The sequence below is a fragment of the Hakea prostrata genome, chromosome 5 (genome assembly GCF_041222555.1).
Source record: "Hakea prostrata isolate BN-2017 chromosome 5, UWA_Hpros_2, whole genome shotgun sequence".
Lineage (NCBI taxonomy): Eukaryota > Viridiplantae > Streptophyta > Magnoliopsida > Proteales > Proteaceae > Hakea > Hakea prostrata.
This window is the reverse complement of record NC_142604.1, coordinates 47,265,506-47,281,480: the sequence shown is the minus strand read 5'-3', so window position 1 is coordinate 47,281,480 and position 15,975 is coordinate 47,265,506. Positions and strand designations below refer to the sequence as shown.

Genomic DNA, 15,975 nt, shown 5'->3' with positions numbered 1-15,975 from the left:
TTCTCGATCCGTCATGAAGGCCGTATCCTTCTCGTCCTTGGGATTCATCATAATTTGATTATATCCCGAATAAGCATCCATGAAGCTCAATACTTCATGTCCTGCTGTAGCGTCGATCAAAAGGTCGATCCTAGGAAGTGGATAGCAATCCTTTGGGCATGCTTTATTCAAGTCCGTGTAATCTGTACACATTCTCCATTTGCCGTTGGCTTTCTTCACCATGACTACATTCGCCAACCAAGTTGGGCATTCTATGGGTTTTATAAAACCCGATTGCTCTAGTTTCTCCACTTCGGTCCCCGATGGCGGCATGTTTCTCGAGCGAAAAATTCCTTCTTTTTTGGATCATTGGAATTGCATCGTCCCTTATCCATAAGCTATGTTCTGCAATTCTTCGATCTATTCCGGGCATGTCTTCGGCCGACCACGCGAATACATCTAGGTTGTTTTGGAGAAACTCGGTGAGTTCTTCCTTGAATTCCGTAGGTTGTTCGGACCCGATCATAGTCCCTCTTTCGGGAAGATCCGGATGAAGTTGAATTCGCTCAAGCTTTTCAACTGGTTCGGCTCTCTCGCATAGCTTCTTCATCCCGATCATCCCGAATTTCAATACTCATTGTATTGCCCGATCTCTCGGCTTTTTTGACTTTCTTAAGATAATTCACATAACATTGTCTGGAGAGTCGCTGATCCGAAGAGCACTCCCCGACTCCCGCTGTGGTTGGAAATTTCAACTTCATATGTGTTGGAGAAACCACCGCCCCTAAGGCGTTAAGAGTTGGCCTCCCGAGTAGAACGTTGTAAGCTGAAAGGTCCCGAACCACCATGAATGTTGCTTGGACGACTGCATCCCGAGGGGAGGTCCCGATCCTTAGATCCAATTGGATAGTCCCTTCGGATATGGCGGACGACCCGGCGAACCCATATAAATGAGTCCCGCATGGAGTCATCATCTCGTCCTCAAACTTCAATTTCTTAAATGCTTCATAAGATAGTAAGTCGGCGGAAGATCCCGTGTCCACAAGAACTCGGTGAACTTCTCGGTTTGCCAATTTCACTTTGATAACTATAGCATCGTCGTGAGGAGAAGTGACGCCCTTGAGATCTTCGTCGGTGAAGGTTATTGGATCTGGGCATAAGTCATTTCTTCGTTTTCTTGGCAATTGCATTGATCCAACGAATCGTGCCTTTTGCTTCGCCTTCTTAATGGATTCTTCCGTCGGATTTCCCAAAACGATGTAAATGGGGGAAAACTCCCGAGTGTCGGGTTTCTTCTCGGGATTCTTATCCGCCCTCTCGGGACTTTTGGATCCGAGTCTTTTAGTTGATCTAGGTGGGGACTTCTCTCGATCTTGTCGCTTCTTCGCAAGATATTTTTCAAGTTGCCCTGCTCGGATGAGCTTCTCGATCTCGATCTTTAGATTTCTGCACTCATCCGTATGGTGACCGTAGTCTTTGTGGAAACGGCAATACTTTGTCATATTCCTATCTTCGAGTCGGGCTCTTATCTTGCCCGGCCACTTCAAATTGTCGTTATTTCGATCCGTAATAGAATTTCCGACCTCTTAGTATTAAGAGGTGTAAAGTCTCATTGTTTTTCTTTCCAAACTCCCTTTTTGTCATCTCTTGCCCGAGCATTTGAATTTTGACCTCTTTCTCCATAATTCTTCTTTTCCTTTACGCCTCTTGTGGACTCTTCTCGGGCTTCGATAACTTCGCAACCGTTGCTTGTTTTTGGCATTTCTTGAGAAGTGCTCCATAAGTCCTCGGCTTGTCTTGGAGTAATACCTCGAGCAAACGTCTTTGGGTTATTCCACTCCATAGCGCATTGTACGCCACTATATCATCCAACTCTTCTACCTCGATAGCCACTTTATCGAATCTGAGAAGAAAGTCCCGAACGGACTCATTTGGTTTTTGCCTGATGGCAAAAAGGCTATCTGCTGTCTTCTTACTCCCGATGCAACTTCGGAATCGGGCAATAAATTTTCTCCCGAGTTCTCGAAAGTTTTGGATGGATCTTGGCGGTAGGCTAGAAAACCATTTTATCGCCGGGCCTTTGAGAGATGCCGGGAAAGTTCGGCATAATAGCTCATCTTCTCGGCCAATAACAGCCATGACCGATTTAAAATAACTAATATGTTCTCGAGGATTGGACTTACCTTCAAAGGGAGTGAATGTCGGCATGATAAAGTTCGGTGGAAGAGGTGCTCTCATGACTTCTTCTGAGAAGGGTTCTCTATCAACCACATCATAGTCGTCATCGAGGTCCCGATCATCAAGCCGTCTCTCCATGGCATCTAATCTTCTCCCGAGACCATGCGCCTCTTGACGCACTTGCGGAGACCGAACACTTCCAAGATCAGAATATTGGGAAGTTGGTCCATGAGAAGATCCATATTGACTAACCGACCCTCTCGGGTTATTAGATCTAGAATGGCCTCTTCCGTGACTTTCTCCTTCTTGCTCCCGAACTCCTTCATTTCTCGCGCCCTTTTCTAGGTAAATCTTGAGTTTGCCTAAGCCCAGCCAAACGGTGGAACACACTTCCCCTCGACCGATCCTCTCGGGGACGTGGCTCTTCAATATGCACTCCTTGAGATCTTTCTCCAACTCGTTCGGCTGGCCTTCTTGGTATTCTGGGATTTCTCCTTTCTTCATTCATCGGGCGTTGCTTATCCCGAGTCTGACGGACGGCTTCACGCCTTCGTCCCTCTTGGGAATTTCTGGGGGGTCCGGATGGTACCCCGATCTGATGGACTAAGCCTCGAACAACTCCTTGGAGTTCCAACATTTGTTGTTGGACTTCTCTTTGCATATTCTGCAAATCGGCCACGGTCGCTGGAATAGGAGGTTGACTCGAACCGCCCTCTCCAAATGGAGTTGGAATAGTTAACGGGGGATTCTCCGGAACTCCTTCTTGACCTTCCTCTGGAATAGGAATTTGTCGATCTAGAGAAGGGAGAGTTTGTTCTTCAACACGTCCGTTTTCTGTCTCCCTTTCTCTCGCTCGAGTGAGAATTTGAGAACTTGTCACCTGAGGTGTGGTACGTCTCGTCATGACTTTTCGTGACGGTTTCCCACAGACGGCGCCAAATTGTTGCGTATAGAACTTCTTCGAGAGTCGGATATTGAGATGACCACCTTAAGAGCTCTCCAACCAAGTTGGAATAACCGAGATGCCCGCACACACAAAGAAAGCAAGAACGGTCCGGCCTAGTTTTGGCCGAGGAACCGCCTCCGACGCTCAAATCAGCCTAGGTAACAATAAAGGTTCTTGAGAGAGTTCTCAAGAACGTAATGAGTAAGTACTCAGATGAAAGTTCTCGTTACCTTTCTCCATCTTGGAGGTAGGTTTATATAGAAGTTACCTGGAGGCGGCGATTCCTTAGATTCCGGATCGATAGTTGAGGAGTGAGTGTAGTGGAATAACGGCTCCTTCTTTGTCGCACCTGATATCGCCGTTATGATGACTCACCTCCCTAATTCTCGGAATAGATATGCTGAGTGTTTATGAGTAACTAACTCTTCTTGACTTAGTCAAGAGAGTCTTCTGAGAAATGCTAGAGTTGGATATTTTTCCCAAGTGTGGCACTTCTCCAATGAAGAAATGAATCTGCCAATATGGAGGTGTTTCTCCCGAATGAGGCCCTCGGGACCTTCTTTAGGGAAGAAGTGAGCCATCTCATATGGGAGGTGTTTCTCCCGAATGAGGCCCTCGGGACCTTCTTCAAGGAAGAAACCAGATGACAAAAAGAGATGTATTTGTCCCGAGTGAGGCACTCGGGACCCTTTATGAGGGAAGAGAAGCATCAACCCGAGGGGGGTGCATCTCTCCCCGAGGGGGGTGCCCTCTCTCCCCCGAGGGGGGGGGGGGGGTGCCCCCGGGCGCGCGGGGGGGGGGGGGGCACGGGGAGAGGGAGCGGGGGGGGGGAGGGTTTTTTTTTTTGATGGGGAGTTTTTTTTTTTGGGGGGGGGAAATCCATTTTAAGATGGGGGGGGGGGGGTTTTTTTTTTTTTTTTTTCCCCCCCCCTTTTTTTTTTTTTTTTTTTTTTCCGGGGTTCTGGACCACCGTTTGTTTTGGTCTTGAATTTTGAATTGCTAATTATCCTTATCGTCAGTTTCCTAGTCTGAATTGTACTCAATGTCGTGGTATTTCTAATTCACGCCTCCTTATTTGCTCTTTCTTGATATCCAAGTAAGCATTTTTTTCCTTTCGCCATGGGATTCTGTGTTAGTTTAGAACATCGATTTGTAATTTAAGTTTTGAATTGTAATTTAAGTTTCCTAGTCTGAATTGTACTCAATGTCGACATTGGTATTTCTAATTTACGCCTCCTTATTTCTCATCCCTATATAAACTCTTCTCAACCGTAAAAGTAAAACCTCCAGAGATACATAGATTAATCTTCCTGCAGGTGTTAATTGGTCGTTATCATATTCAAATAACGATCGTTCTTCGGCAAGAATCTCCATTCGTAATATATGGAATTGGCAATGGCAGCAGCAGCAGCCGGTTGTACCAAAAAGAGAAAAACGGCGGCAGCAGCATCGGGAAATTGGGCTGATCTTCCGGAAGAGTTGTTAGACGGGATTGCAAAGCGCCTCACCCTCTATGCAGATCGTATTCGGTTACGAGCAGTCTGCGTTTCATGGCGATCAGCGTTACCAGAGACTCCCAACCAACTCCCTCGCCAGTTCCCTCTTTTAATGATGTTTCCTTTTGATCCAAAACAAGGAGGAGGAGGAGGAGGAGCAAGAACCTATGAATTCTTCAGCATTGTCGAAAATAAATCTTATTTCGTTGAGTTCCCCTTGGAGATGAGTAATCAGGATTTTCTTCTTACATCCTGCTATGGTTGGCTGATTTTCGAAGGGAAGTTGTCCCTCGGCCTCTTCAATCCTTTCACCAAAGCCCGCATAGACCTTCCATCATTGGATATATATTATTTGGGAGGAGATAAAGCTCGTGTTAATAAGGTAGTACTATCAGCAAGCCCATCTTCCTCTGATTTCATGACAATTGTCTGGGTCGATACTTGTCTCTTGTTTATCTCCAAATTTGGAGATAAGAAATGGACTTTTATTGAAGGAGAGTTTTTGAACATAATTTACGATGTCATATTCTACAAGCAACAAATCATTACACTAGAATCTGGCGGAAAAGTTGGGATAAGAGAAGCAGTAGTAGTTTACGATTGGTCATGGAAATCCTACCACTATTAAGATTAGTATTAAGCAGATACTGAGGCCGGCATATCTTCATTTAGATGGTCTTAATTTACGTGGTAACTTCAATTTGCAGGTTCTGGTTGAATCTGACAATGATGACTTGTTTGTTATCACTCAATGGTACGACTTTAGAATGGTGTGTTCAATTCACAAGTTAGATTGGCAGAAGAACAGCAGCAGCACAGGAAATATAGATGATGCCGAGTGGTCTGAAGTGAAGAACTTAGGTGACCATGTGTATTTTCCAAGTCTGAGTCCACCTTCATATTTCTCTGCCCGTGACTTCCCTGAATGTAAAGGTAACTGTGTATATTTCCAGGAGGCTGATAGTGACATCCCAGTTTTAACTTCTTGTGACTACATTCTTCGTCTGTTCGATTTGGCAGACAAGCAGCCTAAGCCATGGCCAGCCTATCCTCAAGGACCCTTTGGTAAGAAACGTATCTGGATTACACCAAGCCCAGTTTAATCTTGTGTATATGACAAAGGCTAGCTATATAACTAGCTACAACTTTTTCTTCTTATATTCTATTAACACTGACCGACTTCTTGCTAGGTAGTGAACTAGATTAATTTGTGGGACTTTTGTTCAATGTCTTTGATTGTTTAAATTTATCTGTTTCATATTTTGATTAGCATGATGTTGTATTATCAGAAGGTTCAGATCAGCCTGACCCATTTACTTTGGCTGTGTTTGGCATGATTTTCATAAATCAAACCGCCATGAAGTTTGATGATCCTTTGAATAAATTAGAGGTTTAACTTTAAGAGCACTTACATTTCACAAATTTTATCAGGGATTATAGCTGACAGAATGGTTTTCAAACTGAAAGACCTTATAAACTGATTACTATTATCAATTTGAAACCAGCAATTGCAAATCCTAATAATTTGAATGCTGAGCAGGACGACTTCAAACGAATGGCTGACCTCTGTTTGGGAGTTACAATTATTTTTTTTCCTGTTCTGCTTTCGCATTCATTTATTTTGACAGTGGGGAACTCATTTTAGTTGCAGAAATTCTGGTTCTTACTTTGTTAAAACAAACTCATGTTAGTCTTTAGACTTCATAAAAAAAAAATGTTAGTCTTTAGACTTCGCTGTACACTTTTTTGTGGCTTCATTTCCCAACTTTTCTAGTGTCTCCATTGGTAGAGTGCTGATTTTTCCTGAACAGCTACCTAAGGCGAATTAAGTAAATAGAAAATTTACTTAAACTCTAGTATACTTAAAACTTTTCTAGTGTCTCCATTACTTAAAACACTTTTTTATTTTGGGCATGCTGGTATCGAAGGTGTGATTAAGGGTGTCATTTACTGCAGGTATTGTGAAGCATACTGGTTACACAAACTCAAACACTAGTAGCTGAAGCTCCAGCAGCAAGGCAAGCGCTTGGTCTAAACACAACATGGAACAGCTCATAATCAAAAGTTATAAACTTTTCTGTCATCAAAATTTTCTGAGGGGATGGCCTTGTGAGCATCAAGACACTAGCTGAACCAACACTACCTGTTATCCAAGTAAGAACTCAGTTGGATGCTACTCTGAACTCGAAAGTGGCAATGAGAAACTGGATATACATGATTGATGATTCTTGAAATGACTCAAAAAGTAGTTCAAGTATCCTGTTAAACGACATAAAATTGAAAAACCTTAGCTACAACTAACCACATGATTCTTAATTACCCTAATGCTTCAACACCAAGAATTTCATAAAAACATGATTCTTAAATACCCTAATGCTTCAACACCAAGAAGTTCATTAAAACATTTAAAACAAAATCATGGGTTGGAATCAGATGGATGATAAATACAACTGTTTTGATCAATAAAAATAACACAACCGATCTCAGTAAAAGCCAAAGGCCACAACTAATCACTTGACAACACGAATGCTGAAGGTACATATGCTAGCATCTTTTGCTCATTCATTCAGTGTGGTGCCTCCAACTGTCTACACCATCCGGTGGCATCAATACAGGACATTATGAGACTGGTCACAAACTGCTCATAGCTCAATTCATGTCCCTCTATGATACCCAGAACTGCAAAATCATGACTACAAATTATTGTAAAATTATGAAGAAAAGAATGATTATTTATATATGAAATTAAAAAGAGAAAATTACATATACACCTTCTAGGTTTGCAACTCGATACAAATACTCTTAATGAACTTTTACTAGGAGCTGCAGCTCGAAAGCCTTGACACTATTCATGTACTTCAGCCAATTAAAATTTCAAGCAAAGAAGAATAAGAAGATATCTCTGTAAAGAGATGATTCCCACAATCCCCACCCTCATTCTCACTTTCTTCGTCTTTGGTTTCATCACATTAATACCTTTTAGATTTTCAGGAATATTTTCTGCCCAAAAGAAAACAAAGATTTTCAGACGCACTAATGGCTTAATAGTTATCACTTTTTTCTTTCTCATATTGAATAAGAGAAATTATTGTTGAAACCATTACTTATTGTGTGTGCATCATTCCACTATAAAAGAAGTGTTGAAAAAGATAAAGGTAAGATATTCCTAAATTTTGAAACTTGTGTTTAATTGATTTCCTCTATAGAGAAAAGCAAAAACCACTCAAAACTATAATTTACTTCTCTCTTTTGGTTGCATCCCACTGAAAATAAAAATAAAAATGGAACACTATAAAAACCCATCATCCAAATGGGTACCCTTATCTCAACTGAATTTGTATTAGTAGTGAGTATGGTCGAATCCACAGAGATTGGTCAAGATTTATTCTTTGATAAAAATTGGGGAGTTTTGAATCAACAAATTAAATAAAAATAAACGAATGCAGTAGTTAACAAGAAAATTAGAATAATAGAAACTTTCGATCAAGATTCAACTTCAGAATTGATTCTCTCAATTGATCATTGACTTAAAAAATAAAAAACTTTAATTTCGGGTAGATTGGTTATGGTCATTGAAGATCAGTCCTCTAACAACCAATCTTTCCCTACTTTATCAATAACCTTCGGATCTGTCTTTTGAGTTATTCCCTAATTAATAAACATAACCTTCGGATCTGTCCTTTGAGTTATCTCTATTAATCGCATTAAAAATTAAAAGACCCAATCCCTAATCAATAAACCCAGAAAAGCCTTGTTTATTTAAACTAGGATATACATTCTCATAGCAAACTCTCCAGGGCATTGATTACCCATTCGAGAATGCTATTTGTCACTTATATAAGAATTGACTGAGTATTGTATTAATCATAAAACAAAAAGCCTATTGTCTAAGGATTAATACAATAACATAATAAATATAGAAAACGCATAAATACCTGAGAATTACAGAAAACTGATAATCCAAAGTCTCACAATTTGTGAAAATCAAACTTCCATTAATCTTGATCGAAAGCTAGAATTAGCTAGACATGGAAAAGAAAAACAAAGAAATGAAAATAGAAAACATTGTGCCGTTCTTCCTCAGAACTGTGGCTTCCTCTTGTTGTAGCTTGTGTGTCTTCTCCAATCTCTGAAAATGCGTTCCTTCTTATAGAGGATTCCTGCCAATTCTGCATTCTTTCCAAATCTGTTATTTCCATCGTTCGCTTTGGCAATGCAATTCTTTCCAATTCAGTTATTTCCTTTCTTCATCTTTGCCAATGCAATGGTTTCCAATTTAGTCACTTTTCAATTCAGCTTCTTCCTTAGATGTCTGATTGCAAGAAAGAACGAAATATTTGCTTGTTGAATTAAGACTTTTTACGAAAATCCTTCTGATTTGGGCAAAGATCAAACCTCTAGCTTTTGACATAATCAAATCTTCCATCTTAATTTGGGTGTGATTATTTGGTTTGATTTAAAAATGTGTCAATATGGTTCTAACCATTCTTTTTATAGATTTGATATCCGAATGCTATAATCTGTCTATATCCAAATAAAACAAGCAATTAGTCTCATTAAAATATAAAGGATTTGATATAATATTAATGCAATAAAATGACCTATCAAATTCCCCTACACTTAAACCATTGCTTGTCCTCAAGCATTATTTTAAAAATTCTTTTCTTCTAAGATTTCAAAAATATATTGAATTTCAACTAAGACTCAACAATTTCAACTAAATTTCATCAATCAACATGAATGAACTAGTTTCAATAAATCATCAGATTCAACATGCATCAAGATCCAATACCCTCTCATTTGGATTCACTCTATACACTCAGTGTTTAAGGGTAACAAAGTCACTCAAATCAATCACAGAAGGATAATTACCATAGGCTTGTAAAGAAATCACACCTCCACCACTAAGCATTGAATTAAACACATACATCCAAAGGTCTTTAATAGGTTGTAATGAGGCTTTAGGTAGGGTATGGAAAAACAAGGAAACTGTGGTAAAATGAAACCAAAGGAATGAGTTGAATCACAATAATATGTCATAATCATTTTTTTTTCTTTTCTTTTTTCAGGTTCTCAAAAACTTATAGAAGCCATAAAGCAAAAAGGCAAAATAGTATGCACTGAAAAAAAAATAAAGTATTTCTCTCAATGATATTATTTCCCAAACAACTGATTCTTCTTCTTTTTTTTTTTTTTTCCTTCTTCTTCTTCTTCTAAATGCAGCCACACCAATTTTTCTTTTTTTTTTCGATGCACTTTAAGTAAAAGATGCATTAAGTTTGACAGTACTTGCCTTTTCTTCTCACTATTAATTGATATTTCATATTAGTAACTCAACCATCCTTCGATTTGGGTTCAATAGAATGAAAAGAACAAAAAAGGTTAATGAGGTTCATACAGTGGTATATTATCAAAAGAAAAGGTCAAGGCTCAAAGTGGGCTCCTAGATGTAATAATCAAGGATAGGCTATCAAAAGAAAGCTAAAAAGTGGTAAATCCTAGGTGCCCTTGTCATTTGTATGCATTTAATTCAATTATATGATTTCAGCATGCAAAACTAAACAAGTTCTAGAAGTATCCAACCATAAAAGATTATCACTCAATCAAGAAAATCAGAGTAAAACTAATGATATATGCTCTTAGGCTCAAAATCTCACAAAAATTGTTTGTGTATATGAATCTTTAGCATCTTTTCCTCTAAATCAGAAATTAAAACAATCTTTCATTAGCATGTGATTTCAAAGAATTTAATTGATCATGATTCATCAAAATTGAATTCAACCTGTAAATATTAGTCATGCATTCCATTGAACTCATAGAAAATGAAACATCATTAAAAAGAATTTCAGAAAATTTCACCCACAAAAAGTATAAATATGTGATCCTCTCCCCTACACTTAAATTTAACAATGTCCCCATTGTCATAGAAATAAGAGAATCTAGGAATACTCCCCTCATATATAGAACAGTGGACTGAAGCTGAGCAATCAAGCGGAAGGCGGAGAGTTAAAAAAAAACTGGTTGTCAGAAAAGAAGAGAAAAAAAAATTTAAATTAAATTAAGAATCTAACAATAAAAAAAAAAAAAAAAAAACAAGTAATTAATGAAATCAATAAAAAAAAAAAATTGGGTTGCCTCTCATTAGCGCCTTCATTTAATGTCTTTGGCTAGACCTGGTGCATTTTCATTCCTTGTATTCTGGAATACAAAGCTCAATTTTAACATTATGCACTTGAAAACCTTCATAAAAAGGTTTTAACCAATGACCATTAACCTTGAAAATTTTATTAGTCTCAAAACTTTGGATTTCAGCTGCACCATGAGAGAAGACATTAGTAACGACAAAAGGTCCTAACCATCTAGAACGCAGTTTTCCTGGAAACAAGTTCAATCTAGATTGGTAGAGCAAAACTTTTTGACCAATTGTAAAATTCTTACCTCGCAATTGCTGATCATGGAAAGCCTTTGTTTTATCCTTGTAAATCCTTGAACTCTCATAGGCTTCGTTGCGAATTTCTTCCAACTCTTGTAACTGAAGCTTTCGTTGTTCTCCAACTTTGTCCATTTCCATATTGCATTGTTTTACAGCCCAAAATGCCCTATGCTCCATCTCGACAGGAAGATGACAAGCTTTCCCAAACACTAAACGGTAAGGAGACATACCTATAGGTGTTTTGTAGGCTGTCCGATAGGCCCACAATGCATCATTAAGTCTTAAACTCCAATCTTTTCGATTTGGATTTACCGTTTTCTCAAGAATGGACTTGACTTCTCGGTTTGACACCTCAGCTTGCCCACTTGTTTGTGGATGGTATGCAGTGGAAACACGATGAGTGATATTATACTTGCGGAACAATGCTTCAATCACTTTATTGCAGAAATGAGTGCCTCTATCACTAATCATTGCCTTGGGTGTGCCAAATCTGACAAAAATCTGTGACTTGACAAAATCCACAACCACTTTAGAATCATTAGTTCGGGTAGCTTTAGCCTCCACCCATTTAGAGACATAATCCACAGCAAGAATTATATAAAAATTACCAAAAGAATTAGGAAAAGGACCCACGAAATCTATACCCCAGACATAAAAAATTTCACAAATAAGTATAGGGATAAGGGGTAATTGATCTCTATGTCCTAAGTTCCCAGTTTTTTGACAACGCTCACATGATTTACAAAACCTATATGCATTATGAAACAAATTTGGCCAATATAACCCACATTCTAGAATTTTTCGAGCCGTTCTTTTTGGACCAAAATGTCCACCACAAGCATATGAATGACAGAATTGTAAGATGGATGATATTTCTTGTTGATGGACACATTTGCGAATAATTAAATCCGAACAATGCTTCCAAAGGTAAGGATCGTCTCACACATAATATTTGGCATCACTTTTTATTTTATCTTTTTGAGCTCTAGATAAATCCTTAGGTAGAGTTTTAGTAACTAAATAGTTAACTATATCTGCATACCAAGGAACCTCATTAAGGAAAAAGAGATGCTCATCTGGGAAATTGTCTTGTAGTGGAGATGAGTCTTCACTTGAAATCAATCTACTCAAGTGGTCGGCAACTAAATTTTCTGCACCTTTCTTGTCATGGATCTCCAAGTCAAATTCTTGTAACAAGAGTATCCAACGGATCAGCCTCGGTTTTGCTTCTTTTTTTGAAAACAAATATTTTAGAGCTACATGATCAGAGTAAATAACAATTTTAGTACCCAATAAATAAGAACGAAATTTTTCTAAAGCAAATACAATAGCTAAAAGTTCTATTTCCGTTGTTGAATAATTGCATTGTGCACTGTCAAGAGTTCTTGAAGCATAATAAATGACATGAGACTCTCTTCCAAATTTTTGTCCAAGAACAGCTCCTATTGCATATTTACTTGCGTCACACATGATTTCAAAAGGGTGGTTCCAATCTGGTGATCTGATGATGGGGGCTGAAGTCAACTTGTCTTTTAAAATGTCAAAAGCTTCCTTGCACACTTTATCAAAGTCAAATGCTACATCCTTTTGCAATAGTCTGCACAAAGGTTGTGTGATTTTGGAGAAGTTCTTGATAAAGCGACGATAAAATCCTGCATGCCCCAAAAAAGAACGAATCTCCCGTACAGTTACAGGATAAGGCAATGATTTTATAATATCAATTTTTGACTTATCAACCTCTATACCTTTTGCAGAAACGATATGTCTAATAATAAGTCCTTGATCTACCATAAAGTGACATTTTTCATAATTCAAAACAAGATTAGCTTCTATACATCTCTACAACACTTTTGTTAGGTTAGTTAGACATACATCAAAAGAATCACCATAGACTGTAAAATCATCCATAAACACTTCTATGATGTTCTCAACATACTCAGAAAAAATACTAACCATACATCTTTGGAATGTAGCAGGCGCATTGCAAAGTCCAAATGGCATCCGTCGGTAAGCAAAAGTACCAAAAGGACATGTAAATGTGGTTTTCTCTTGATCCTCTGGTGCAACCAGAACTTGATGAAAACCTGAAAAGCCATCCAAACAACAATAATGAGATTTTCCCGCTAACCGTTCAAGCATTTGATCAATAAATGGGAGAGGAAAATGATCCTTCCTAGTTGATGCATTCAATTTACGATAATCTATACAAACTCTCCATCCATTCTGGATTCGGGTGGGCACCAACTCACCATTCTCATTTTGAATCACAGTGATGCCAGTTTTCTTTGGAACTACCTGAACTGGACTTACCCATTTGCTATATGAGATTGGATAGATCATACCTGCATCAAGGAGTTTTAAAATTTCCTTTTTCACTACCTCCATCATAGGTGGGTTCAAATGGCGTTGAGGTTGCCTAGAAGGTTTACAATTCTCTTCAAGCAGGATTTTGTGCATACATGTTGAGGGACTTAAACCTTTTATGTCCGCTATGGTCCATCCCATATCCTCCTTATATTCTCGAAGCACTCTAAGCAATCTCTCTTCTTCTAATGCATTCAGCTTACTTGAAGTAATTACGGGAAGACTTTTATTATCACTCAAGAATGCATATTTTAAATGATCTGGCAATGTTTTGAGTTCCAACTTGGGGGCCTGCACAATAGAGGGTAAAAGTTTTGTGTTAGAAATAGGAAGATTAGCAAAAAGAACATCAACCCTCATAGGTTTAAGTGACTCTAATTCAAAAATAGTATTTTGCAATTCATCCTCTATTGCAAACTCTTCTTTTGTAAGCTGCACTTTTTCAAGAGTTAAACCATTACTAAGTGCAATTTTTAACTTGTCTTCATCACAAAAATTAAATATTTTTTGAGCTAGAGTGTCGATGGCATCAAAAGTATAAACAGCATATACATCATTAGGATATCTCATGGAAGCATAGATATTAAATTTAATGATCTCGCCATCAAACTCCATTGTTAATGTTCCATCATGCAAATCGATTTTAGTTCTAGCAGTTTTCAAGAAAGGTCTCCCCAATAAAATCAAACTTGAATTAGGAGAATAGTCTTCTTCCATATCAAGTACATAAAAATCTGCAGGAAAAACTAATCCATTTACTTGAACTAAAACATCTTCTAATACTCCTTCAGGATAAACATTTGATCTATCAGCCAATTGAATTATTACGCCAATATTCTTCAAAGGTCCAACATTTAAAGATTTATAAACTGATAAAGGCATAACATTAATAGAAGCACCCAAATCACACATAGCCTTCCCAACTTTCACATTATCTATTTTACAAGGAATGACAAACATACCTGGATCTTTACACTTTGAAGGAAATTTCTTTTGTAACACAACTGAGACATTCTCCCCCACACTTATTTTCTCATTGCCTTGCAACTTCCTCTTATTAGTACATAATTCCTTAATAAATTTCGCATAGCGAGGAATTTGTTTGATAGCATCAATTAAAGGAATATTTACCTCAACTTTGCGAAATGTCTCAAGAATTTTTTTTTCCTCTTCAAGTTTTTTTGATTGAGAAAGTCTTGTTGGAAAAGGAGGGGGTGTTACCTTTGGGCTTACATGTTGTACAGGAGGTGTTACTTATTTTTCTTTCTCCTCTCTTAAATTTGAATGACGAGCAATAGGTCCTTCTAACTCTTTGCCACTTCTCAATGTCATGGCACTCACATTTTGCTTTGGATTGATAATTGTTTGTGAGGGCAATTTCCCTTGATTCTCAAGCTTACTTACTGAAGATGAGAGTTGACTGATTTGACCCTCCAAGTTCTGAATACTTGCTCTTGTATCTTGTTGGAATTGATGAGAACTAAGAGCAAGAGATTCAACTAATTGTTCAAGAGACTTACCTTGCTTAGGAGCTTGTTGATATTGTTGATCGGACTGCCTAGGCTGTTATTGTTGTTGGAAATTATTAGTTCTAAGCCAATAACTCAGATTTGGGTGATCTTTCCATCCTGAATTGTATGTGTTTGAGTATGGATTATATCTTTTTTGTGGTGGACCTGGGAATCCTCCAACAATATTGGCATGTTCATGAGTCTCATCTTGAAGTGTTGGGCATGTATCTGTGGCATGATTTGTTTTGAAGCAAATACCACAAGCCTTCACTTGTTGGATATTTCCTACAACCAATTATTCCACAAGAGAAGTTAGATTATCCAAACGTTGGTCAATGGAAGAGACACTTACCTCATTAACTTTTCTTGGTGGATCATCCCGTCTAGTCCCAAATTGTTGTGTGTTGGCAGCCATATTAGAAATTAAATTTCTTGCCTCAGTAGGGATTTTATGTACCAACGCACCTCCACTAGCAGCATCAATCATATTCCTATCCATGTTAGATAACCCTTCATAAAAATATTGAATTAGAAGTTGGTCAGAAATTTGATGTTGGGGACAACTAGCACACAATTGCTTAAATCTTTCCCAATATTCATGAAGAGTTTCTCCATGATTGTCGGATCCCACATATATCTTTCCTTATAGTAGCAGCCCGCGAGGCAGGAAAAAACTTTTCAAGAAACTGCCTTTTCATCTCAATCCAGGTGGTTATTGAACCAGAAGGTAAGTAATATAACCAATCTTTAGCTTTTTCAGATAAAGAAAATGGAAAAGCTCGTAACTTGGTTTGTTCATCAGTTGCACCATGTGGCCTCATTGTGGAGCACACCACATGGAACTCCTTGAGATGTTTATGAGGATCTTCACTTGCAAGACCACAGAAAGTGGGGAGTAAATGAATCAAACCATATTTTAATTCAAAAGCAACCTCAATATTTGGATATTTAATACATAATGGTTGTTGGTTCAAATCTGGCATGGCTAAATCTTTTAAGGTCCTCTCATTAATATTATTAGCATCCATGATTTCTTCTTCAAACCCAAATAATCCAATTAAGTCAATA

General features: G+C 38.1%; 2 protein-coding genes across 2 annotated transcripts; one reads left to right on the top strand and one right to left on the bottom strand.

The window, feature by feature from the left end:
- Positions 1-4,486: 4,486 nt before the first annotated feature.
- Positions 4,487-5,702, top strand: LOC149016202 (F-box protein At1g49360-like). The gene is made up of 2 exons (XM_089156707.1): positions 4,487-4,981; positions 5,307-5,702. Exons 1-2 carry the CDS (start codon positions 4,487-4,489, stop codon positions 5,700-5,702), a joined length of 891 nt encoding a protein of 296 aa, XP_089012833.1.
- A 5,081-nt stretch (positions 5,703-10,783) lies between these two features.
- Positions 10,784-15,935, bottom strand: LOC149016201 (uncharacterized). The gene is made up of 5 exons (XM_089156706.1): positions 15,539-15,935; positions 15,260-15,417; positions 14,359-14,449; positions 12,919-14,265; positions 10,784-11,670 (listed from the first exon to the last, which is right to left on the bottom strand). Exons 1-5 carry the CDS (start codon positions 15,933-15,935, stop codon positions 10,784-10,786), a joined length of 2,880 nt encoding a protein of 959 aa, XP_089012832.1.
- Positions 15,936-15,975: the final 40 nt, after the last annotated feature.

Excerpts from the sequence above, each read along its gene's own strand:
- LOC149016202 (XM_089156707.1), top strand. The coding sequence starts at position 4,487 with ATGGAATTGGCAATGGCAGCAGCAGCAGCCGGTTGTACCAAAAAGAGA. Across the intron at positions 4,982-5,306 it reads ATAAAGCTCGTGTTAATAAG|GTTCTGGTTGAATCTGACAA; the intron begins GTAGTACTATCA and ends TTCAATTTGCAG.
- LOC149016201 (XM_089156706.1), bottom strand. The coding sequence starts at position 15,935 with ATGGATGCTAATAATATTAATGAGAGGACCTTAAAAGATTTAGCCATG. Across the intron at positions 14,450-15,259 it reads CACCAAGAAAAGTTAATGAG|AGGAAGTTGCAAGGCAATGA; the intron begins GTAAGTGTCTCT and ends TGTACTAATAAG. Across the intron at positions 14,266-14,358 it reads TTCAAAGTGTAAAGATCCAG|TTTATAAATCTTTAAATGTT; the intron begins GTATGTTTGTCA and ends TGCCTTTATCAG.